The sequence below is a fragment of the Sycon ciliatum genome, chromosome 1, assembly GCF_964019385.1.
Source record: "Sycon ciliatum chromosome 1, ocSycCili1.1, whole genome shotgun sequence".
In the NCBI taxonomy this organism is placed as follows: Eukaryota; Metazoa; Porifera; class Calcarea; order Leucosolenida; family Sycettidae; genus Sycon; species Sycon ciliatum.
The window spans coordinates 53,428,884-53,455,477 of record NC_088643.1 but is presented as its reverse complement, the minus strand read 5'-3'; the positions used below and the strand labels follow the sequence as shown (position 1 = coordinate 53,455,477).

The 26,594-nt window shown below is 47.1% G+C and overlaps 1 protein-coding gene across 3 annotated transcripts in view; it reads right to left on the bottom strand.

The window, feature by feature from the left end:
* LOC135807036 (sushi, von Willebrand factor type A, EGF and pentraxin domain-containing protein 1-like) overlaps positions 1-26,594 on the bottom strand; it is a 108,901-nt gene that overhangs the window by 10,955 nt on the left and 71,352 nt on the right. The window contains exons 5-7 of one of the 3 annotated variants that reach the window (XM_065321128.1): positions 20,866-21,063; positions 2,438-2,635; positions 1-815 (exon numbers count right to left, since the gene is read on the bottom strand). The exon at positions 1-815 is cut by the window's left edge and continues 73 nt beyond it. In XM_065321128.1, coding sequence (XP_065177200.1) covers positions 748-815; positions 2,438-2,635; positions 20,866-21,063 — 464 coding nt within the window. In that variant the 3' untranslated portion in view covers positions 1-747. Of the gene's footprint in view, positions 816-2,437; positions 2,636-8,370; positions 8,588-20,865; positions 21,064-26,594 lie in introns of those variants that run through there. The other 2 variants (XM_065321127.1, XM_065321129.1) reach the window with 2 other exon arrangements.

Sequence of the window (26,594 nt, the reverse complement as noted above, 5' to 3'; positions counted from 1 at the left end):
GAGAGAGAGAGAGAGAGAGAGAGAGAGAGCTACACTTATAAAGTCTAACAAACGAGGGCTGAGACCTTACCAACAGGTTTTACGCCTGAAAACACGCGCACGAATTAACAAGTAGGTTGTCAGAGAAACAGGGAGGGAGACAGGCAGGCAGGCCAACAGCCAGGCATGTACTAAAAATATGGCGATAGTGATCCGTCTGACTTCAAGGGTTCATGCTGTGTGGACCAGAAGCAGTGCGGAATTGGGCCGGGTGCAGTATGGCCCGTACCTCGCTGGGCAACGCACTCCAGAGCCTTACTCCTTTGGAATGTGAGACAACCCTTTTCATGTTCAGTGCGGGTTGGCGGTGCTCTTAGACCCATAGATGATTGGAGCCGAGTAGGAGTACCACTGGTTGGTAGCAACAGCACTCGCAGTGTAGGGCTAGCACGGGATTCCTAGCTGTGTTCTTGGGCTAGGGTCTTCTTGACTGCGATCCAGACCTCTAAGAACAGCAGTGAGGTGGGGGGGGGGGGGGGGTGCAAACACTCAATATTAGCAGCATTCCGACAAAAAATAGAAACAAACAGCAGCAAGCGTTGTGTATGGAATAGGTGGGTAACAAACAGCACAATGTCGTTTGTAGAGGGCAGCAGGGGTTTAGGTTCACTGATCTGCTAAACGCGAGGTAGGCAAATTTTCTGGCAAAGCTGGTCGCTACAGATCTGGTAACGAGAAAGTTGGCTTCCACGTTAAATTACACAGAGATTATCGATTGGCGGCACCAGGATGGGTGATGATTCCGCTAGGGGTGCAAGCTGACGAAACCGGCCGATCTGTAACCGAGAAAGAGCATCAGCAGTACTGTTGTTAATGCCAGCGATGTGACGAATATATATAATGAAATTGCCAAGTGGAGCCCGGGTTAGGATTAGCCTTCTCAATTTCATGGCCATTGCATTTTGGCAGGAGCTGTTCTACCATGCCACCACCTGTGCTTCATTCACCCAGTGGAGTAAGAAACTTGTCCTTTGCCAACAGCTCCCGCTTGGTCACCGATGAGCAAGGGACTCTCTCCGCAAGCAAGCCCAGTAAGGCAGACAACTTGTCAATTGGCAACCGCTGCTCTCGTGTCCCATATGGTGCAGTGGTATGTGCAGTTGATTTCCAATCGAGAGGTTGCGGGTTCAATTCTTGACGATAGTGGTCGCACATGTCTTTCTTCTCTTTCTCACTCTCCTGGCTCTTCTTTCATTCTCCTGGGTAGTTACCAACAGCCAGTGTATGCCGGACGATGTGGTGTGGCGTGTGTGTATAAAAAAAAAAAGCCACTTCAATCAGCTGTGTGGTGGACACCAGGCTAAAATTAGAGCGGGCAATTCATCAGCCTTGCAAGCTGTTGAATGGCGTATTCCCAGCACAATTTGCTATGTCTAACATAGCTGTTCGCCTGATGGGAATGGCACTAGGTGGTAGACATTGATGAAGTCGTCCAGATGGTGTTCCAGTGCGCTGAGGCCGTAGTTACAGCGAAGCACTCAGCAAATGATGTCTGCGACTGAATTGAAGAGGATGGATGACGAGCGTCAACCAAATGGCAGGATTTTGTCCACATAGTAGTGATCCTTTCACACCACGCCTATAAGTGGCCAATTCTCGGGATGAACAGGAAACAAACAGAATGTGTACCGGATATCGACTTTGGACATCAGGGAACCACCGTCATGTCTAATACCATGACGGCCCACGTCATCGATAGTCATCTACCGTAGGCTGAATTCTTCCGGTGAGGTACCATCATCAAGGTTAATACTGCACAATAAACCGGTGGCCTCCGAATTTCTTTGGCACTACACGAATGAAACTCCGTGTCCAGGTGGGCTGGCAAGTGGCCGCATCGTAGGGGAGACATAAATTAGAAAAGAACCAGATGCGGAATGGCGGGTGTTGTCGGTCACCCATGCTCACCACTTAGGAACGAAATAGCTTGCAGCACCAATGCAGTATTCTTTCTTTTCTTCAATTCAAAAACAACAAGATCTCCGATACCTACTCTTGCACAGCAACTAAAAACCGGCAAGTCTAAATACTCACAAGAGGAAAACGTAAGGTTCTAGCCAGGTCAAAATGGTAGGGGCAGGCAGGGGAACTAATTTCCCCATTACCCTATTTTCCATTATCCAAAATTGTCTTGCCATGTAAACCAAAACGCACGGGGGTGAATCCCCGATTTCTACCCGGACCAATGTGCCTTTATGAACCCTTTAAAGGTGACTATCGACTGCATTTTTGTTGAACGGTATGAAAAAAACCCTGAAACGGCACATGCGAGATGACTAACATAACACAGTGTACTACCATCATGAATGTCTGGTGTTGCCCAGGAATGCAACAGCGCATATGTAGATGTGCATACTACAGCTGTGTTATCCAACATGCAGTTTTAGACATGTCTTACCAGTGCAAGTTGGAGCAGGGCTGGACCAGGTCCTATTTGCTTGACATTTGGAAAAATGGCTTGTTATAGTGTCGCTTGACGCTCCGCTTATGTAAAACCCAGCACTGCAGTTGGAGACTATGCCTTCCGAGTAAGATCGACTGTATGCGGTTATGTAACCATTCGCTAGTGTTGTTCCTCGCCATGGACAAATGACAGCTGCAATAACAATGGCCAGACATACGACATAATAGCTCAGATGTTGATGACTGGCGCAGTACATAACAGAGAGCAGCCAATCAGTTTTGCTCATTATAATTATATGTTGGAGTGAGTAGAGCGTCCAACCCCGATATGATGTCCATCCCCTATATAGAGTCCATTGGTCCAAAATCCACTATATACAGTCCAAACTTGGAATCAACTTGTTGAGTACGACTTAGAGAGGGTTCTTAGGGCGCGCTCACACTGCGACCATGAGCACGCGTCCATGCGTCAGCAAAACGCAGAAACGTGGCAGTCGTGCTCACACTGGGCCTCGTACATGCGTAGACGTGAAGTCGTCACACAAACTTTACGAATTGCAGTTCGTATCCAAAGAGTTCGTGCGTTTCCTAATAAAGTTGTGGCCCGTTTTGGATGTAATTTTTCGCATGTTGCATTTTGGAGGAAGTGCCTCGTGGCTCGTATTCTTGAAGTCGACGAAAATAATTCATACAATCAGGTAGGTTTGGACTCTTGAGGGACTGCTGCTGACATTCAAGCGCTTTCGCTTTCCTGACCTCGTGGTCAGAGCAAGTGCCAGTGCAGTGGAAATTCCGGTAGTGGTTTCTTTCGTCTGTTGCCGAGATGAGAACTGTATTTTCCGATGATATGAAACTGAAAATTAATGTCTTGAGGTATGGCATTCCATCATCGCAGAAAAGTAGAGAAAGATGATTTCCCAAACCGAAAAGCCAGACCAAGCTGCCATCGTCGGCCAAGCTACAGCTGCTCTTGTCTTGCCTGCCTGCCACTCCCGGTATGGTTTCCATTCCATTGCGTATCTTGGTGCCGACAGGTGGAATGCGCTGCCTCCATCTTGTCGCCTGGCCGAGTCGCCTGCTTTTTTTCGCGCTCACACAAAGTCTCATTTAGGGTTCCCAGTAAAAAGGCAACATTGCCTGTTGGGAAATCCCTAACAAAATAAGAAAAAATAATAATAATAATAATAATAATCGTATTGAACGAGTACACTGTAGAAATTGGTCACTGACCCGATCAACTGACAACGAAGCAACTACAAAAACAAAATTGACATCGTCCAAAAAGGGCAAAGAATGCATATATGGCGGTGCGTGCGTGCAGGACCACAACTGCAAATTTTTTTAAATGTGCAATACAAATGTCGAGGATGACATCGACAGCCGCCGAGTTTCATGAATCAACACACCGGAATTTGAGAAATTGAACATACTTCAGGCCAGGTTGTACACAAATACGCTTCACGTCTACGATCATGTTGCCGCCAAGTCGTGGCACCCCCCTCCGGAGGTCGCGGTCACGATTTGAAACGTGGCCGCCAGGTTTTGGTCAAGTTCATGCCGTTGCCATACAACTTGGCCGCATGGCCGCATGGACGCTGGTTTTGGTCGCAGTGTGAGCGCGCCCTAACTCACTAAAACAACTGTCAACGGGAACAGGTAGGTTGATGGGAACGACATTTATTAGCGACGGGATGACTAAGACCAGGACGAACAAAACGACTACATTGTGATTATTGAAGAGAGCGAGATTATTTGAAGAGAGCGAGATTATTGGAGAGAGAGAGAGAGAGCTCGAATGAGAAACAACACAATATAAAGGGCCTGGGTACTTATGGCAAACATGGGCGCGCAAGTACCTACCCAGGCCAACGGAACGAAAGGTGAGTATGACGTAGTACGGGTGCATGCAGGCCAGCCAGCTTGGGAAAGGTTGTGGGTAAGATTGTACGGGAGGAGGTACCTAACAAACTGTAAGTTCAAAGTTTAGATAGATATCACTCCCTGTATAGAGTTCAGCCAATTGGCTCCCCCAATACAGAATTTATTCCCGTAGCTATGCAAAAGACGTTAACGTCTGGCGCTAGCCAGGGTCCACACAGCTTTAATTCCGTGTTTGTTGGTGTGTTTGTGCCCTCGGCATGCTTGGCGCTATCCCGTACCTGTCCCGTACCGTACCATCAAAGACAGCTGGCCACAATATTCAAATGTAAGATCATAACGTGAAGCAACTTGGAAGAATGAGTATGTATGCGAAGTGTATCGGGGAATGCATGCAGGGCGATAGTGCGGGTTCAAATCCTAGGTTATGTCTTAAAAAAAATAGCAGAAATGAAAATGTTTATAATCCCTATGCTTTTTTTGCCTAGGTCGTCAAGGTGGTAGACGGTGTCGTATTACCCTCGAGTGCAAAGAGAAAGTTTATTTCTTTCGCTCATGGTCCTACACTGTGCATTTTTGCCTACAGTCCATTCACAAAAAGATGGGCCCTGGCTCTGGCGAGCTCCCGTGTTAGGCGATTTTTCAAGATTTTATCGTACACAGTGCAGTGCTGCGAAATTTGAAATTTGAAAAAGGGTCCAAAAGGGTACCTGAACTGGGGTTCGAACCGTACAATGCACAGTTGCAGGCAGGGTCAAACGGCCTGGATTTTGTTGGGTTTTCCCAATTCAGTGCTCTTGGGGCGAAACCTGGCCGAAATCATATTCTTGCTATTACTTGCTTTTTGGACAAATAGACTTCAGAAACATAATTGGAAGAGGATTCCATAGGGGATTGCAGAAAAAAATTCTAAAAAAACTCAACGTTTGACCCATTTATGGCCAAAAGCTAGAAGTCCATCTTTTTCTGAATGGACTGTAGCTCATCATGCATGTTATTCGAGCAGATGGAAACTAATGATGTGGCCGATCAGTTCGTTGTGGTATGGTTAGGCACTGTAGCCGTCATGGTCGACGAAAACACCATTTACATACACAAGCTCGGGGAGCAAAAGTCTCTCTGTCCCATAAGCTGCCACATACCAACTAAATACAAAGCCATGCGCTTCACACGAGCTGACTTGCACGCGTGGCCCTTTCCACGAACCCAGACAAAGGGATTGGTCTATTATAACACATGTACGAAGTCACTAGATTACACCTGCACCAGAGATGAAGGCGAGAGCTGTTGCCGAAGAACGGCAAACGGAAAAGATGCCTGGCGCTATCCCGTACCTGTCCCGCACCGTACCATCAAAGACAGCTTTGATTGATTTGATTGATTGATTTTTATTTCACGGATCCTCCAGAGGCAAATAGATGCCTATCGGAGCTGTCCACAATGTTCAAATAGGGCCTTCAAATGCAAGATCGTAACCTGAAGCAACTTGGAAGAATGAGTATGTATGCAAAGTGTATTGGGGGGGGGGGGGGGGGGGGGGCAGGGCGATACTGCGGGTTCGAATTCCAGGTTGTCTTGAAAAAATTGGAGAAATGAAAAATTTATACCATCCCTATGCCTTTTTGCCGAGGTGATCAAGGTGGTAGACGGTGTCATATTACCCTCGAATGCAAAGAGAAAGTTTATATAACCCAATAAATTCTGCAATTACTTTTGCCTAACTCATATTCAAATTGATTGAAACGTTTTTGCAATACAATGATGTAGCCAATCAATGGAAAAAACATTTCCATCAGTTCTAATAACACTGATGCATGATGAGCTAGGCAAAAAAGCATTGCGTAGGGCCCTGAGCTTCCAAGCTCTCTCGTTGGTCCAAAATCCACTATACACAGTCCTAACTTGGAATCAACTATAAAGCTGAGTCTTGTGAGTGGTGGACAGTTACTCTTTACTCGTATCCATATGTCCTTCCTTTCCTTTCTACATTTATTATTGGCTCAACATCCGAGTTTCAAGTCTTTATGTGGACAACACTCTGTGTATAAAGTCCAGCCAATTAGGCATCTCCCATACAGAGTTCACATAGGATCTGCCGTAAGCAGTGAATATTAGGCGGAAAACTGTCTCTCACTTGGCTACTTTATATGAGCCATGATCCCAGTAAATGGACCTTAGGGGTGAAATTTTGAAACTCATTTCTCTGGAAAATGTACTTTAGTATGTAGACTTCCATAATTATGACAAAGTAACTGTTTAGTTTCACATCGATATTGACGTTAGCCTTAGAAGTCCCTTGACTTCTCCATATTGTAGAATGCACTCTAATTTTCAAATTCGGTTTTGGACAAGTCATGTACATGTATGCAGAATCGTAGTTGTTGTGGGGTTCGCGAATCCCGCGGTCACTGAAGCAGCCAGCTCATCGAGTACGTACTTTTTTGAAGAACGGGCTGTGACTTTGGCGAGAGCGGCGCCTCAGCTGGCGGGCGACATGAATAGATTTTCGCGCTATCAGGTCGTACCACAAAGGTGTTCGGTCCTCTTCAGTGGTTCGAGCACTGGTGGCTAGGAACTCGCTGGCTCCAAGCAGGCCGTAGAATACTGTGATTATGTAAGCCCACAGCAGAGCCTGGTCCTGTGGACTGTAGTTGGAGCGGACTACATAGGTGCGCAGCCAGGTAGAGGTCGCCAAGGCTGATTGTTGTTGTTTTCTTTATTAGAATTCGCTAAAACCAAACGGACAGAACTGTCCAGTGACAAGGCAGCGAATGATCATAACATCTCGGGGCAAAATGAGACAGACTAGAAGGAGGGTTTGCACAACACTAGTACATAGAGGGGAGTACGAGAACAAAGGCGTGGCAGAAGTCTAAGGCAAGAGAGCAATTAACGCCACAGATGTTTTTGTGCACCAAAACAGAGAGAGAGTGAGAGAGAGATTGAGATAGAGAGAGAGAGAGAGAGAGAGAGAGAGAGAGAGAGAGAGAGAGAGAAAGAAGAGATTGAGAGAAAGAGAGAGAGAGAGAGAAGAGAGAGAGAGAGAGAGAGAGACAGAGAGAGAGACAGAGAGAGAGACAGAGAGAGAGACAGAGAGAGACAGAGAGAGAGAGAGAGAGAGAGAGAGAGAGAGAGAGAGAGAGAGAGAGAGAGAGAGAGAGAGAGAGAGAGAGAGAGAGAGAGAGAGAGAGAGAGAGAGAGAGAGAGAGAGAGAGAGAGAGAGAGAGAGAGAGAGAGAGAGAGAGAGAGAGAGAGAGAGAGAGAGAGAGAGAGAGAGAGAGAGAGAGAGAGGGAGAGAGAGAGACAGAGAGAGACAGAGAGAGACAGAGAGACAGAGAGAGAGAGAGAGAGACAGAGAGATAGAGAGAGGAGAGAGAGAGAGAGGAGAGAGAGAGAGAGAGAGAGGGAGAGAGAGAGAGGGAGGGAGAGAGAGAGACAGAGACAGAGAGAGAGAGAGAGTTACACTTATAAAGTCTAACAAACGAGGGCTGAGACCACTACAACAGGGTTTTACGCCTGAAAACACGCGCACGAATTAACAAGCAGGTTGTCAGAGAAACAGGGAGAGAGACAGGCAGGCAGGCCAACAGCCAGGCATATAATAAAAAGATGGCGATAGTGATCCGTCTGACCTCAACGGTTAATGCTGTGTGGACCAGAAGCAGTGCGAAATTGGGCCGGGTGCGGTACGGCCCGTACCTCGCTGGGCAACGCATTCCAGAGCCTACTTGTTCAAGTAGCTCTTTCGGAATGCGAGACAACCCTTTTCACGTTCAGTGCAGGTTGGCGGTGGTCTTAGACCCATAGATGATTGGAGCAGAGTAGGAGCACCACTGGTTGGTAGCAACAGCACTCGCAGTGTAGGGCTAGCACGAGATTCCTAGCTGTGTTCTTGGGCTAGGGTCTTGGCTGCGATCCAGACCTCTGAGAACAGCAGTGAGACGGGGGGGGGGGGGGGGGGGGGGGGGGGGGGTGCAAACACTCAATGTTCGCAGCGTTGGACAAAAATGGAAACAAACAGCAGTCAGCGTTGTGCATGGAAAAGGTGGGTAACAAACAGCACAATGTCGTTTGTAGAGGGCAGCAGGGGTTTAGGTTCACTGATCTGCTAAATGCGAGGTAGGCAAATTTTCTGGCAAAGCTGGTCGCTACAGATCTGGTAACGAGAAAGTTGGCTTCCACGTTAAATTACACAGAGATTATCGATTGGCGGCACCAGGATGGGTGATTATTCCGCTAGGGGTGCAAGCTGACGAAACCGGCCGATCTGTAACCGAGAAAGAGCATCAGCAGTACTGTTGTTAATGCCAGCGATGTGACGAATATATATAATGAAATTGCCAAGTGGAGCCCGGGTTAGGATTAGCCTTCTCAATTTCATGGCCATTGCATTTTGGCAGGAGCTGTTTTACCATGCCACCACCTGTGCTTCATTGTCCCAGTGGAGTAAGAAACTTGTCCTTTGCCAACAGCTCCCGCTTGGTCACCGATGAGCAAGGGACTCTCTCCGCAAGCAAGCCCAGTAAGGCAGACAACTTGTCAATTGGCAACCGCTGCTCTCGTGTCCCATATGGTGCAGTGGTATGTGCAGTTGATTTCCAATCGAGAGGTTGCGGGTTCAATTCTTGACGATAGTGGTCGCACATGTCTTTCTTCTCTTTCTCACTCTCCTGGCTCTTCTTTCATTCTCCTGGGTAGTTACCAACAGCCAGTGTATGCCGGACGATGTGGTGTGGCGTGTGTGTATAAAAAAAAGAAAAAGCCACTTCAATCAGCTGTGTGGTGGATCATCATCATCATCATCTGCGTTGCCGAAAAAATAATAAAAGTAAAATTTAAAAAATAATAATAAACGGCATTATGCAGCTGTGTAAGCAGTAGATGCACAGTGCGACTGCCAGGCATCTCTGTCAGATGCCAACTGGCAATTCTCATGCAGAGACATACCAGTCCACGAAACGATGTTGTCAGCAAAGGAAATCTTCGGACGACCACGCTTTCTCTTACCATCCACGACACCAAACATCACATCACGTACAAGCTCGCAGCCAGAAGGGCGGCATGTGTGCCCGAAATAGGTCAGTTTGCGTATCCTGACCCTGGCTAGCAGCTGTCTCTGTACTCCCAACTCCACCAGGATACTGTCATTTGTGCGCTTCTCCATCCAGGATACTCTGAGCAGACGTCGGTAGCACCACATTTCTGCTGCCTGTATTCGTCGTTCATCTGTCTTCCGCAGAGTCCAACTCTCAGCTCCATACAGCAGGACAGACCACACTAAGGCATGCATTATCCGGATTTTCAGCTGTCTGGAGATGTTGTGGTCTTTCCAGATGTCAATTAACTGCAGCATACGCTCTTTCGCCATGGCAATTCTTGACCGAATATCGAGGCTGCAATCACCGTTTGTTGTCTTCCAGGATCCCAGATACTTGAAACTGCTCACCTCTGCAATTCGTTCTCCGTCGACCACAAGGGGCGTTGGAGCAGTATCGTTTGCACCAGCAGTACAGGTTCCGATATGCATGATCTTGGTTTTGGACAGATTCAGTGACAGGCCCTTCTCTCTTCCAGCGTCATTAACAGCATTGGTGAGGGTAGACACTTCTGATGGATGTGCACACAATCCCGTGTCATCTGCATATCGTAGGTTCGACAGCCGGCGTCCTCCGATTCTCACACCGATACTGTCCACATCAGCAACACGCATAACACTCTCAGTGTACAGGCTAAATAGATGTGGGGACAAAATACAGCCCTGCCGAACACCCTTCTTGATGGCGAACTCCGGCGAAGGCGAGCCATTCCATCTGATAACTCCGCTTATCCCTGTGTAAAGATTCTGAAGCAAACAAACTATGTGGCGAGGGAAACCAAAATCCAAAAGGCAACCGAAAAGATGTGAGTGGTTAACTGTGTCAAAGGCTTTACGATAATCGATAAAAACAATGGATACAGGATTCTGCCATTCAAGAGATTTTTCGATAATGATTTGCAGAACACAGAGCATATCTACAGTACTGCGACCAGCTCGAAAACCAGCCTGCTCATCTGGTAACTCAGCCTCTATCTTCTTTTTCATACGATTCAAGATTATTGTCAGAAGGATCTTGCTTGCATGTGACATCAAAGCAATGGTCCGATAGTTGGAACACTCCTTAGCTACAAGTTGGGTAGCATGACGATTTCTTGACGTTTCCATGCTTTTGGCCATCTCCCTGTTTTCCAAATCTCCAAACAAAGTTTATGTAGGAATAGAACACAAACTGAGGATGCATGCTGAATCAGTTCCGCCACGATCCCATCAAGTCCAGGGGCTGTCCTTTTCTTCAGGGACAATATGGCTTGCTCAACCTCAGCCAAGAGAGGCACAGGTTCAAGGGTAATTAGTGGCGATGGAAGCTCTTCCGCACCACTCTCCGCCGAGGCCGGACACGTATACCCTTGATCTCCTGACGGCTGCCCAAATAGCTGCTGCCCATATTCACACCACCGCAGCAATACATCTTCCTTCTCCGTCAGGGTCGTGCCATCAGCAGCATTGATACATGCTTGATTTGGCCGGAACGATGATTTTTTAATGGATTTAATGGTGTTGAATACCTCTCGGGTATCATGGTTCCTCCCAGAAGATTCAATGTGTTTACATTTATCCTCTAACCACTTTCTCCTGTCACAGCGAATCCTTCGGCGCACTTCTAGTTTCAGATCCTTGTATTCTTGGTCCTTACCGGTGCATCTGGCTATACGCTTTCTTTCTGCCAGAGCTATCACCTCCTCACTGATCCATGGCTTGGGAGGCTTTTTCCTTCCTCTGCGCCCAACTACTTCCTCCGCAACCTCCGTAATTCCCGCTTGAATCTGATCCCACAATTCATCTGGTGTGCATTCCTCATTGTACCGGTCCTGCAGCAAGCTGAAACGATTCTCAGTCGCCACTGAATACTTTTCCGAGACGTCAGGATTCCGCAACCTCGCCACGTCGAACGGTCGCACAGCCATAGACTTGCATCGAACCCTACGGAAATGCTTGGAGCGTAACTTCATTGTAACTAGATGGTGATCAGTGTCACATTCAGCGCCGGGGCGAGCTCTGGAATCCAGCTAAAATTAGTGGCGGTCAATTCATCAGCCTTGCAAGCTGTTGAATGGCGTATTCCCAGCACAAGTTGCTATGTCTAATGGGCCATTCACACTACGCCCAAAACATGGCGTACGTGACGTTTTCGTCCGGATAGCCATGACAACATGGAAAGTGGCGGGAAAATCGTACTCCCGATACGAAAACGTGGACGACGTATGCAGACCCCTGTACCGAGTTTCGTTCTGTCGTTCCAATCAGTTTGTGTCGAAAAGAAGCTGTACACACAGCTGTACGAGCAGCGTGTGCGTGCCTGTGTGAATGCATGTGCATGAAATCGACGTCTGCCAGTACGTCGTATTCCAAAACGTGACGCATATTGTAACGTAGTATGAATAGCCTATAACATAGCTGTTCGCCTGATGGGAGCGGCACTAGGTGGTAGACATTGATGAAGTCGTCCAGATGGTATTCCAGTGCGCTGAGGCCGTAGTTACAGCAAAGCACTCAGCAAATGATGTCTGCGACTGAATTGAAGAGGATGGATGACGAGCGTCAACCAAATGGCAGGATTTTGTCCACATAGTAGTGATCCTTTCACACCATGCCTATAAGTGGCCAATTCTCGGGATGAACAGGAAACAAACAGAATGTGTACCGGATATCGACTTTGGACATCAGGGAACCACCATCATGTCTATTACGGAGCATCAGCAAATCGAATATTCGAATGAAATTTGAGAATCGTCACGAAAAGCACTCAATCAGTCGAAACTAGGGCTTTGTTCGACTGAAAAATGCCCGCAAACAGAAAATACTTTTCGAATACTTTTCGAATGCTCCGCGCGTGTCTAGTACACGGCGCACTACGAGTACTCATTCTTGCGCATGTAGCTACTAGTTCTTACTAAAGTACTAGTCCGGACTTCTTGTCAATCTTGACGCTTTCCTCTCTCTCGAACTGTGAAAATTTTATCAAGTGTGCATTTTGTTTCATTTCAAGTATCCTGGAATCATGGCTTTGTCACCAACTACCAGCCCCGGTATGCCTCCTGCTCCCAGTACTGCAGTAGCCCTGCTGGCGTTGTCTCGGCATCTGCGTCTATGGTGAGTTCCCCGCAGGGAGAGGGCAACTCAAAGTGTGCCAAATATTTGAGGGTCGACCTTACCATGGATCTCATTCTGCTGAGGCAGTGTAGGGCCCACCCTCACCTATTCGTCCGCGGGTCTCCTGATATGCAAGGGATAGCGGAGGAGCTCGGCCGAGATCCGCCTTTTCAAGGGGTCTCCAAGAGAGATCCTATCGCCAATAGCCTGAATCGGATGAAGCATCCGCCGCTTCGCGTCATCCCCAAAGGCAATGAGAAACAACAGCAACTCCGTTCATTGCACATCTCAAAATCCCAGTCCTCAACTGCTCAAGCTAAAAAAACTCGATTCGAAAATACTGGACTGCGCTACATGCTGAACCTCTTTTTCATTCGAATTTTCTCTCTGATTTTCTTTTTGCCATTCGAATAATCAAATCGAAAATTCGATTTGCTGATGCTCCGTAATAACATGACGGCCCACGTCATCGATAGTCACCTACCGTAGGCTGAATTCTTCCGGTGAGGTACCATCATTAAGGTTAATTATTATTATTATTTTAAATGTAGAAAGGAAAAGTACATAAGGATACAAGTTAAGAGTAACTCTCCATCACTGTAACTGGATACTATATACAGTCAGAAAGTGCAATAACTAGGCACACAACTGACAAGAGTACCGAGACATTCGACGTCCTGACACCTAGCTTCAACACATCTCCGTAGCGCTAACCGACAGCCTTCCAACTTGGAAGGTTCAAGGTTATGGAAAGACCAAAGAGGGGAAGGCAAGCGCAACGAAAACGAGCAAAAGCTACAGTCCCAACGGAACAAAGAACGTATCCTTATGTACTTTTCCTTTCTACATCTATTTATGGCTCAACATCCGAGTTTCAAATTATTATTATTATTACTTGCATGTACGCGTTGGAGTCAACCATGCAAGCATGATCCACAACTTCGCTTATGCTGAACATGATAAACAGGACTATGACAGGGGAAAGAAATTGAGCTAGAACGATGATATTATGGGCCACAACCAGCTAAAACATGTCTTAGAGTGAACATTTTCAAATTTTGTTTTCCTCCAGAAAACAGTTCTTGGGACCTTACTTGACCTCTTGAAGGTGATACAGGGCAGAAAAGTAGTTTATAAGTGCCCCAAACACCGTTTTCAAAATATGTACTTTTAAATAGAAAATGGAAGTTTTCGCACAGTCTGACACAAAGAGACAAACTATCACTTAGTGGCTTTTGTGGCGGAGCACAATACAACGGAACTAAAGATGTTGACACCGACTTGAGCATGTCAACGACATCAGTTCAAAGGCATGGCCCAAGTTCTTCCTAGAAAGCAACACGATGCTCTGGGTGGCGTTGCACTTGCATACTCTTTCGATTCTGGCAGTGACACTTTCGATCGTCGCCTGCGTTTCCGTTTTTTTTTTTTTGCGTTTTACGCCTCATGAGAGCTGAACGCAAGTAACGTCGTAAGGCAGCCGGTTCGCCGCCTAAATGATTATGTACTAGCCCACAACTTGTGCCTCTTCGCTACTGGAGACGACGGGGACGATTCAGCTTCGCTGTCGACATCAACACAACTGAGATCCCAACAAATTGTCAGCGTCGCTCTGCAGATCCGCCGTCACAGACTTGCAGACACCTGAACAAACCTGGGCCATGCACAGCGATCGTCTGGCCCTGCGAGCTGCTCTAGTATCACTAGATGCGGACATTGTCAGTCTTTGTTCGCCAGCTACTTGAAGTAGACCGCCAAACAAGTGTTTGAACAAAATTTGAGAAGATGATCGCCACATCATGGATCATTTGAATGAAGTGCAGATCTGCAGAGTGAACGCGCTCCAAAAAAAACATTTTTTTTCATTTCGTCATTTCCCAACTTTTTAACGAAACCCCAAAGACATGTTTTAGCTGTCGCGGCCCATATAATTTATTATTAAACTCAATCTCGTAGCATGTGCATGCATTGCTAATGTGGGGAGCAACCCCAGAGATGAGGGCGATAACCAGCCATGGTATGATATAATTATCATATACTGTCGAAAGATTAGGATTCCCAATCTCTCGATTTATCAACACAGGTCACAAGTCCGATCTCACCTCTACAGGTGGCACACATCATAGGACAAAGGAGTCTGTAGTAATCGCTCTTTCCAGAATAATACTAGAGAACAGCAAAACTGAAAACCACTCGTGTCCAAGAAGAGCCGCATAACCCACCACCGTGGGAGAAGAAAACACCTTCGCAAAAGCGCGCCAAACTGTGCTGCATGCACGTGCCTTGACAAGTACATGTACAGTCATGCATACGTGGGCCAGAACAAGTCATACAAAGCACGGGAACTTGGGCATGGAACTAGCGTTTTGTACTGAAACAAGAACAGGCACAAACATGATACAAATCGCGCGACAAGGTCGCCGCGACATATACAATGTAGCTCATGGGTATTGAAGATATGTCATTTATGAATTTGTCTATATGTCATTGAATATTGCAGCCTGAGTGATAATAATAGTGCTATTTCCTGAGTTTGACTGTTTCAAGATCTGTCGGAATATCACGATGCACAGATCTCGCCATGCGGGTCGGTCATGGGCAATGGCTCGCAGGCTCTGCAGAGCGTCTAGATTCCCGAGCAATCCGGCATTGGCGTGGCGCAGATCTCCCACCAATGCCTGCGGCAGGGTCGTCCGCGGTCTACCCCTCCAGCATTGCTGTTGCTGATTGGCGAAGTACGCGAGCATAGCCATAACAGCTGGTGATTCATCTGCCATCCGCAGGATGTGGCCAAACAGCCTCCAGCGTGTTCTCTTGACCATGACACTCAAGGGTTCAGCTTCGCATCTGGCATAGAGAGCATCATTCGGTATTATTTGTGGCCATTTCACACCAATGAGTGTGTGACCTTAGCTGACGGCGGTGGAAGGAATCCAGGCGAGACAGAACGGTCACACTGACCCCCCACGTATCCGAGTTGTACGTCAGTACTGGAATAATAAAAGTGTTGTACAGCCGCAGACGCAACTTCTCGCTGATGTGCTGATGCCTCTTCCAGAGGCTCCATAGGGACTGAAATGCTGCAGTCGCCAGCTGTTTTCGTCGCATAATATCCTCTTCGTCGCCCAGCAGCGAACCCAGCTTGCGCGTTGTCCTCCACTCTTCATCGATCCTGTCCGCACTTCTGAAGATGTCCGTATACTCAGTTTTGTCGCGGTTCATGATCAGGGACCACTGTGGTAGCGTGCTAAGCACCGTGCTGGCAGTCGCCTCCACGTCCGCCAGCCAGGACTTTGAGGTGCTGACAAAGTCTGCATCATCCGCATATACGAGTTCGAGCGGCAGACCGTTGTCGCTGAGAGGTCTTGCTGGCACCTCCTGCCTTAGTTGTCGGAGCGCAGCCTCCAGGTAAATCGTGAAGAGAACGGGGGAAAGGCAATCTCCCTGTGGCGTCCCCTTCGTTGTAGCAAATGATTCCGACGGGCACCTCCCAAGCCGAACACGAAGTCTGGTGTTAGAGATCAAGACCCTGATCAAGCGAACGTCATCGTCACTCAAAAACGCCTCCAGAACAGTCAGCAAGGTGTCTCGCTTGATCGTGTCAAAAGCCTTCGACAGATCAATGCCCAGCAGGTGAACGGTGCTGTGGTAGCGCTGGGTCTTTGCCACAAGCCATCAATGCGCCCATACCACATCCGCGGTGGATCGGCCAGGGCAGAAGCCGCTGTGCGTCTGGGCTAGGTACTGGTCAACCTTGGGTCTGACTCGAGCTAAAGTGAGGAGTGACAGGGTCTTCCGCAGCGTGTTGAGAAGAACTATCGGACGTAAATTTGATGGTGGTCCCAGCGGCTTGTTGGGTTTCTGAAGTGGGATCAGACTGCCACTGCCTATATCAACCACCTCGTGTTGCTCAAACATGCCGTTGAAAATGCTGGTCAACACAGGAGCCAAAGCATCACTTGCATACTTCATCAGTTCTGTGGGGATACTGTCGTCTCCTGCGGCACGGCACGGCCATTGTTCAGTTTCCCGAGACAGCCTGCAATCTCTGAAGATGTTAAGGTTAATACTGCACAATAAACCGGTGGCCTCCGAATTTCTTTGGCACTACACGAATGAAACTCCGTGTCCAGGTGGGCTAGCAAGTGGCCGCATCGTAGGGGGAGACATAAATTAGAAAAGAACCAGGGGCGGAATGGCGGGTGTTGTCGGTCACCCAAGTCAAAATACTCACACGAGGAAAACATAAGGTTCTAGCCAGGTCAAAATGGTAGGGGCAGGCAGGGGAACTAGTTTCCCCATTACCCTATTTTCCATTATCCAAAATTGTCTTGCCATGTAAACCGAAACGCACGGGGGTGAATCCCCGATTTCACCCGGACCAATGTGCCTTTATGAACCCTTTAATGGTGACTATCGACTGCATTTTTGTTGAACGGTATGAAAAAACCCTGAAACGGCACATGGGAGATGACTAACATAACACAGTGTACTGCGTGACCATCATGAATAGAGACCTTTCGCACCACGAGTACGAATACGAAACGAATGCTGATTCGTCGTCTGGGTTCGAGGATTCGTCAGAGCCCCATATGAGGACTCGTTTTCACGAATGGAAGCCTCTTCATGCGTGGATCGTTCCGAATCCGTCAGATTGCATTTTTTTGCCGGGTAAGTGTTTTCCGCGGGACTTTCAAAAGCGCTTCAGCTCAGAAGTTCTGTGTGCTTTGTTTTCGGTTTTATTTGAGATGATCAGTTTCTACCTCGATGTTCAAGTAAGTTGTCCTTCGTCCTGCTTATTTTGTTTCTGTTTGTGTGTTTCTAGATATCTGACTCAGACTGCAGTGCTGCAATGGCTGACCCATCAAAGCGTACTATGAGCTGCCAACCACGATGAAGCCCTTGTGAAAGAGTTGTTGGCCGGAGAGAATCCGTTTGTTCAACCTGCATCCTCCAGTGTGTGGAGCAGGATTGCAGAGAGCGTGGCTACCTTGTTTCCGGACAAGATGGGTGGCCTGACACCTCGTAGTGCCCATGACCGCGCTGAGAAGCTCGTCCGCGATGCCCGGGCCAAACAGAACAAAGACGCCAGCGCTTCTGGTATAGTGGAGGATTTCGGGCTCAAGGAACAAGCCCTGGTCAGCGTAGTAGAGCTGTATGAAGTTGCTGCTGCTCAAAAAGCCTGTGCCACCGACGACCTGAAGAAAAAAGCAGCAGCAGGATGCAGAGATGAGGAGCAAGGCAGCGACCATGAGAGATGGTGCGTTCTCATGTCTCAAGCGAGAAGCTTGCGATGGTAAGTTTTCAAAATAGACCAGAACACAAACAATGAAGTCGAATACCAACTTTCAGGGTTGTGAGTTGTGTAGTTATCCACTGATTTGTCTCCGTGAGCGAACTTGGCTTTTCATGTTTCCATTTCTGCCAACAGACCATAGTTCCTTGCTTGTGTATCTTGCTGCACCAACATTGACATGAGTAATACTTGCAGATACATGCAGATACATGTGTGTGTGTGTGTGTGTATGTGTGTATGCATGTGTGTGTACTGTGTGTATGTGTATGTGTTTGTGTGCGTGCACGTGTATGCGTGTCAGAGTGAAAGTTTGTGTGCGCGCGCTTTCGTTCAAATTTGGAAATTTGGTTAGATTTGTCAGTGTACAGAATCTATTTGCCTGTCTATTTCATTTGTGTGTGAGTGTTGGATTGTGTGTGTGTATGTCTGAGTGCAAGTGTGTGTCTTTGTTTGTGTTCGATTGCGAGTGTGTGTGTGTTTGTGTGTGTGTGTGTGTGTGTGTGTGTGTGTGTGTGTGTGTGTGTGTGTGTGTGTGTGTGTGTGTGTGTGTGTGTGTGTGTGTGTGTGTTGATGTTCACGTGCGCGCGCGCATGCACTCATTTTTCCAAATTTGTTTAGATTTCATAGTTTATAAAATTATATTTACACGTCCGTCATAATTATGTGTGTGTGTGTTTGTGTACCTGTGTGTGCATTGTATTAGGGTCTGACGATGAGGCTGATGACGAAAGATCTTCCAAAGGAATTTCGCCAGCAAAGAATAATTCTGCCATTGCCAATATGCTTGAGTACCTGGACAAAAAGCATGCTGCAGATAGTGAAGTCAAGAACGAGGAGCTGGCCCTTAGCCGTGAGCAGTTCGAGGAATCAAAGAAGCAGGCAGTAGACCAGCTTTCTTTGCAGCGTGAGCAATTTACTGCCTCCACGGTCCAGGCACGGGATCAGTTGACACTCCAACGGGACCAATTTACTGCATCCGAAAAGGAGCGAAATACCATGCTGCAGCTGATGGGTAAAATGATGGACAAATTGAACTAACGTTTAGCACTTGTTTTCTGTGTTACATTTCTATTGTAGCATTTCTTTCATTTTACTTTCTCTGGCTCCTTTATTGTATTCAATTTTCTGATCTGTGAATACAACCGTGAACATAAATGTTGTTCGTGGTGTTCTGTAGTGGGGGGGGGGGGGGGGGGGGAATGCTGGGCACGAAGTGCAGGCAGGGGTAGATGGCAAGTTCTTTTAGTAGAATATGTAGCATGTCAAGGAGAGGAGAAGAGAACCATGCAACAAGAATAGGAAATGTTCATCACACCTGCTCTTTACTTCAGCATTGCAAACTCACAGCTCAGTCCATTGTATCGGTTTTGCCATTTTTGTCATAAATTATAATGTTATCGTCAAGATGAAATGTGTGCAAGTATGCAAAGGAGCAGTGATATGCTTTGGAGTGAGAAGGGAAGTTTCCTAAAAGTGATATACCAGCACCAATTAATAATTTTAATAACTAATAAGAAAAGCTGGATGAAGGAACTAAGAAATCGTAACAAACAAAAGCAAACTAATATCAAAATTGAAAACAAAAAGCTGGTAGTTAGTTACTTCTACAAGAATGGGAAGCCTGCTAATTCATTACATCTGCAAATACTCCTTAATGCTTGGAGGTGCAAGATCAAAGTGCCTGCCAGTTTCACTACCGAAGAGACAAGTGTGACAATTGGTCAGCAAGACGGTGCAAAAGTAATACGAGGCCACAGGCTGTAGCAAAAGCTTCTTATTTTTTTTGTAATCCACAAAAGAAAAGTATTGCACGACTTTTGCAAAAGACCACTCAACAGCAATACGACCACGGCTCATCTGTGTATTGAATAGCTGCTGATCATGAGTAAGAGCATTTCCAGCTATCGGCACTTGAAGCTGAGGCCGGAATGGATAAGCTTGATCACCATAAATACAGTGAGGGTCGCCGTTGTCAGCAAGAGGGAGAGTAGCCAATTTATCCAGAATTTGGCTGTCCCGAAGGATTGCAGAATCGTGTTGACGCCCATCGGCAGGTCCAAATAAATGCAGGATGAGGCCATCAGGTGAAACTACCACCTGATACTTCGAACTATGAACCCATTTATGGCCGTTGAAGACAGGACGTTGGTTATATATGGGCTTGCAGATGGGCCTCACCGTTCCATCGATGAACCCAAAACAGGTAGTGAGGGGGCATATATGGTGCACGGCTTCTACACACATCCTCAGGCGCTGCTCGGTGAAGAAATGTGCAAGGTGGAAGTTGTCCAAGTGGCCTCTCCATCGATTCGCAAGTTCAATACACATTACATTGAATATTATGCTGAGGTATGAAGGACTGCTCCCAAACAGTGGGCAGAGATCCTTCAGACGACATGGGTAAGCCAGCCGCCGCAACACAAGACAAAGGCCTTCCAAGCCCAACCACGATTTCCTGTCAACATACGTGTACTCGTCCTGTAGGCCCTAAAACCGTCGCAGCATCTTGATTTGCTCTGCATCAAACCTGAAGAGCTCGATGCAGTGTGCATTGCTGATGGCGTCCAAATCGAAAGGAGGCCCAAACACTTGTCGTGGCGCTCGCTGGTCTTCTTCCATGGCCAGCAGCAATAAAAGCAGCTCCTCATCATCAACGATTCCGTCTGCATGGGCCTCCAGGAGCACGGAATACATCAGCTCAAACTCTTCATCTTCAACCTGGTCCATGATTACGATGATTCGACATTCAGAAAAATAACTTTGACTCTGTCCTTCCACATTCACAGCATTTTTCCTTGATTCCACACATGTGTGGACGCGCGTACGACAAGCACCAACTGCATTCGTAGTTACCATGGAAAATGGCATGACGACTTGCGAAACCTGAATTATGTTTTCAACGAAACGAGTACGAGCCGAATGAATCTTTCGTTTCGCATTCGATTCGTACCAAACGCGAAAGGTCCCTAATGTCTGGGGTTGCCCAGGAATGCAACAGCGCATATGTAGATGTGCATACTACAGCTGTGTTATCCAACATGCAGTTTTAGACATGTCTTACCAGTGCAAGTTGGAGCAGGGCTGGACCAGGTCCTATTTGCTTGACATTTGGAAAAACGGCTTGTTATAGTGTAGCTTGACGCTCCGTTAATGTAGAACCCAGCACTGCAGTTGTAGACTATGCCTTCTGAGTAAGATCGACTGTATGTGGTTATGTTCCCATTCGCCAGTGTTGTTCCTCGCCATGGACAAGTGACAGCTGCAATAACAACGGCCAGACATATGACATATAGCTCAGATGTTGATGAATGGCGCAGCACATAACAGAGAGCAGCCAATCAGTTTTGCTCATTATATGTTGGACTCGGTAGAGTGTCCAACCCCGATATGATGTCCATCCCCTATAGAGAGTCCATTGGTCCAAAATCCACTATATACAGTTCAAACTTGGAATCAACTGTAAGTTAAAAGTTTTTTTGGATAGATATCACTCCCTGTATAGAGTCCAGCCAATTGGCTCCCCCAATATAGAGCTTATTCCCGTAGCTATGCAAAGACGTTACTTCAGTAACGTCTGGCGCTAGCCAGGGTCCACACAGCTTTAATTCCGCGTTTGTTCGCGTCTTTGTGCCCTCGGCATGCTTGGCGCTATCCCATACCTGTCCCGTACCATACCATCAAAGACAGCTGGCCACAATATTCAAATAGGGCTTTCAAATGCAAGTTCATAACGTGAAGCAACTTGGAAGAATGAGTATGTATGCGAAGTGTATCGGGGGAATGCATGCAGGGCGATAGCGCGGGTTCGAATCCTAGGTTATGTCTTGAAAAATAGGAGAAATGAAAATTGATAACATCCCTAGACGGTGTTGTATTACCCTCGAATGCAAAGAGAAAGTTTATTTCTTTCGCTCAGGGCCCTACGCTATGCGTTTTTGCCTAGCTCATCATGCATGTTATTCGAACAGATGGAAACTTTTGCAATACAATGATGTGGCCGATCAGTTCGTTGTGGTATGGTTGGGCACTGTAGCAGTCATGATCCCACGTAAACACTATTTACATACACAAGCTCGGGGAGCAAAAGTCTCTCTGTCCCATAAGCTGCCACATACCAACTAAATACAAAAACCATGCACTTCACACAAGCTGACTTGCACGCGTGGCCCTTTTCACGAACCCAGACAAAGGGATTGGTCTATTATAACGAATGTACGAAGTCACTAGATTACACCTGCACCAGAGATGAAGGCGAGAGCTGTTGCCGAAGAAAAGCAAACGGAAAAGATGCTTGGCGCTATCCCGTACCTGTCCCGTACCGTACCATCAAAGACAGCTGGCCACAATGTTCAAATAGGGCCTTCAAATGCAAAATCGTACCGTGAAGCAACTTGGAAGAATGAGTATGTATGCGAAATGTATTGGGGGATGCATGCAGGGCGATAGTGTGGGTTCGAATTCCAGGTTATGTCTAGAAAAATATAGGAGAAATGAAAAATTTATAACATCGCTATGCTTTTTGCCTAGGTCATTTTAAAAGGCGGTAGACGGTGTCGTATTACCCTCGAATGCAAAGAGAAAGTTTATATAACCCAATAAATTCTGCAATTACTTTTGCCTAACTCATATTCAAATTGATTGAAACGTTTTTGCAATACAATGATGTAGCCGATCAATGGAAAAAACATTTCCATCAGTTCTTATAACATTCCTGATGAGAGAATGAAGTCGAAGACACCACTGCAGCTGTACTTATGGTTGATGAATATGGTGGTAAAGACACACCTGGCAATATGGCGGTAAACACACGCCTGCCCACACACGCTCTCTAGGCTGCAAAGTTCTGCCTGCTATGCCGGATACCGCCAGCCATGCATCGACCAGGCGCCAGGCGCGAACTGATGGTGGTGGTGGTGAGAAGGAGAGCTCTGTGCCAGAACTTTGCAGCCTAGAGAGCGTGTGTGGGCAGGCGTGTGTTTACCGCCATATTGCCTGGTGTGTCTTTACCACCATATTTATCAACCATAAGTACAGCTGCAGTGGTGTCTTCGACTTCATTCTCCCGAGTCAAGCTCCGTATGAAGACATCCAAGAAGAAGATTGCCTGATGAGTCCAGCGGGGACGAAACGTACGTCGCAATCGAGCTATGTCGTTGCTGTGTCATCATCTATGTGCCATGCGCTACTTGATGTACCAGCCTGCTATGCCGGATACCGCCAGCCATGCATCGACCAGGCGTCAGGCGCGAACTGATGGTGGTGGTGGTGAGAAGGAGAGCTCTGTGCCAGAACTTTGCAGCCTAGAGAGCTTGTGTGGGCAGGCGTGTGTTTACCGCCATATTGCCAGGTGTGTCTTTACCACCATATTTATCATTCCTGATGAGCTAGGCAAAAAAGCATAGTGTATGGCCCTGAGCTTCCAAGCTCAAAAAAGTGGCACTATGATGATATATCGCATCCAAACTCAATGATTACGTCCAGCACCTCGGCATCAAGGCTGTCGTGTTCACGGCGGCGAGTGTGCACATCAAGGTGGATACAAAACTACAAGAGATATAGGAAAAAAGAAGGAGAAATGGCAAGGGCTGCGGCAACTCTCTGCCGACGTCTGTCACGGGCATGGCGATCCATGGCAGCAAAGAATGATTTCCTTGCATTATCACCACGGCAAATTGAGAACGGTCAACGGAAATTTGATGTGTGTTCAGATCACCAGAAAATGTGGAGTTGAAATATTATGACACACTCGTCAGGGCGAACGTAAAAAGTGCATCACGTGACGCGCATCGCATATCGTGTGTGAACAGATTTTTTTTCAAGTCGCCTTCAACATACTTTTGCAGGCAGTTGCTTTTGCGTAGTGTGAATGCGGCCTTAAGCGGGATTCACAGAAGCTTTTTTTAAGATGCGACACGCGATGCCACAGGCGCGAAACCGGAAAACCCCAAATCGCAGCCATGTCGCACCCCACGCAACTGCCGCAACTGGGCCATCGCAGGCCATCGCAGAAGTTGTTGAGCTTGGCTCAACTTTTGCGATGCGATGCGATGCCACAAGGGATTGGCATACGATTTTGACCTTTTCTACAGCAAAGTAGTACAAAGGTTCAAGAGTTGCCTATAAATTTGTACAAGTTGTATCAAACCGCGTGAATATCATGGTGACGTACCCAAATCAGCAAGACGTCGCATCGCTGACTTCTTCTGTGAATGGTTTTCCGCGAGTTCGCATCGCACGCATCCGTCGCAGATCACGTCGCATCGCGTGTCGCATCGCAAAAAAGCTTCTGTGAATCCCGCTTTAGGGGTGAAATTTTGGAAACTCATTTTTATCTGGAAAATATACTTTAGTTTGTAGACTTCCATGTGACAAAGTAACTGTTTAGTTTCATATCGATATTGAGGTAACGTTTGGTTGGTCACATTCCCAAATGAGAATCACTTGGAATCACTCGGAATCATTCTCGCCCGTTTGGTTGGTCAAAAAAGTGCGTTAGATTGGTCACATATCACATGATTCCAGAATGGGAATCGCTGAGAATGATTCATTTTGGAGAATGATCATTCCACCTCACATGCTGGAATGAGCATTCTCATTCCGGAATCAAAAATGATAATGGCTGCCACGAGCCAAACAATGTAGCAACAGGTTCAAGTGCCTCAAATCATGCACTCAGAAGTACCATGACTCTCTCAAGTAAACTAGAGTCGAGTAAAAGAAAAGACAGCCGCCGTTCCACAACGACAACATGGAATTGTTATGTCAAGTTATTCCTAATTGATTCTGGCGCGTTAGTTTGGTCAGGTGATTCTTGCCGATTCCCATTCCAGAATGGTTGTCATTACATTCTGAAAATGCCCAACCAAATGCAGCCTGACGTAAGCCTTAGAAGTCCCTTGACTTCCCCATATTGTAGAATGCACTCTAATTGTCAAATTCGGTTTTTGGACAAGTCATGTACATGTATGCAGTATCATAGTTGTTGTGGGGTTCGCGAATCCCGCGGTCACTGAAGCAGCCAGCTCATCCAGTACGTACTTTTTTGAAGAACGGGCTGTGACTTTGGCGAGAACGGCGCTTCAGCTGGCGGGCGACATGACAAGATTTTCAAGAGGTCCTTGTCAAGCGCAGCAAAGTGATTGTCACCAGGGCAGCTTGTAAATATAGAGATAACACAGTGGTAAATCGACTGCTTTTATTGTTACAATAGTTCTGACGATATTAGTTATTTGATTGTATTCTTACTTTGTAGCTGCGTCCAGGCTCGTTGGAATTCTCATCACGGACTCCATTCTAGTTTCGAAGAGATATATATTCTTGTCCGATTGTTCTCAACAAATTCCTCGTCTTGTGCATTTGTTATCAAACAAATTCTTCGTAGTATTTGCAGTACGTAGTCTCGCGCTCTTTGATTTGTTTGACTCGCGCGTGACTTTCCTTTCTTTTCTTTTTGTCATGTATGACGTATCGGTATGACGTGAGTGTGTACGCACTCTGTTTATGACCACGTGACTGCATGCTCACGTGGAACTACAGTCAGTAGGCTAGTGCATTTTAGCGACTGCAGCGATCCGATCTTCTTGCTGCAGCGCTGTTTCTTCTTCTTCACTTGTGTCTTTTCTTTGGTCGCTGCACTAGTTTGTGATTACCATGATTACGCGTCAATGGACGACATGGTCGCCATTTTGTGCATGTCCTTTTTCTTGATGGATCTTGGATCTCGTGGAAAAAGAACAGTTTTCTTTTCTCCCAACTTTACCACTATTTCAATATTTCAACTCTCTTGATTCCTTGTCGATAGTTGTGGCTCAGTGCATGTGCGAGTGTGCTGGAGTGCTAGCTGGAAGAGATAGAGAGCATAGTGGTAGAGTAACAACGTGGTGCCGAAACCCCGCTGGTTTGGACCGGAGAATACGAGCGTGGTTTCGAATTGGAATTTTCTTGAATTCGTAAATTGTGTCCGGATCGATCGTTCACGTGTCGTGTGTTGTTCGCTGAGCACTGGTAGAGTGCTGACGAAGCGTGCTGTTGTGGCCTGGTAGTCGATGCCTCCTAGACTTAGGAACGCTCGAGGCAGGGGTATCAGTAGCACACCGACAACTCCGCAGGCGCCTGGACATCGTGATCGTGACATTGAAAATTTGTTGACTCCTGGGAGTCCTGAGGATAGTACATCCGTGGAATCCAGGCACAGTGAAGGTGGTGCTGATCATACTAGTGTTAGTGACAGTGCGTCTTCTGTCAACAGTGAAATGTCGTCACTTAAGTTGGATGGATTCGTGAAGCCGTATCGTGGCCGCGTGGACGACTTCGACATGTTTTGGTCGAAGTTTGAAGTACTGGCAGATATATCGGGGTGGACAAGCACGGAGCAACAGATGAAACGGTTGCCGCTGTTCTTGGAGGGCGAAGCCCACCGTGTGTTCTCCAAACTGAGTGAGACGGAGAAGCGAGATAAGGATGCAGTGAGGAGCATCCTGCGGAAGTCCTTCTGCGTGAGCCGCAGTGAGGCGTACCGCTTGTTTAAGCAGCGGCAGCTGAAAGTGGATGAAAGTCCAGAGGTATATGTTGCCGAGCTGTGCCGTCTGTTAGAGCTGTCTGGACATAAGAGTGACAGCGATACCGATCCTGTGGTGATCGAGCAGCTGTTGGCCGGATTGCCAATTGAGTTTGCCAAGGATGTCCGTTTGTCCATGGCAGGCAGGGACCTGAAGGTGTCTGAATGCCTTGATAGGATCCGGGCACTGCGATCAGCCACCGGCGCCAGAGTTGGTGCAGTGTCCGCAGCTG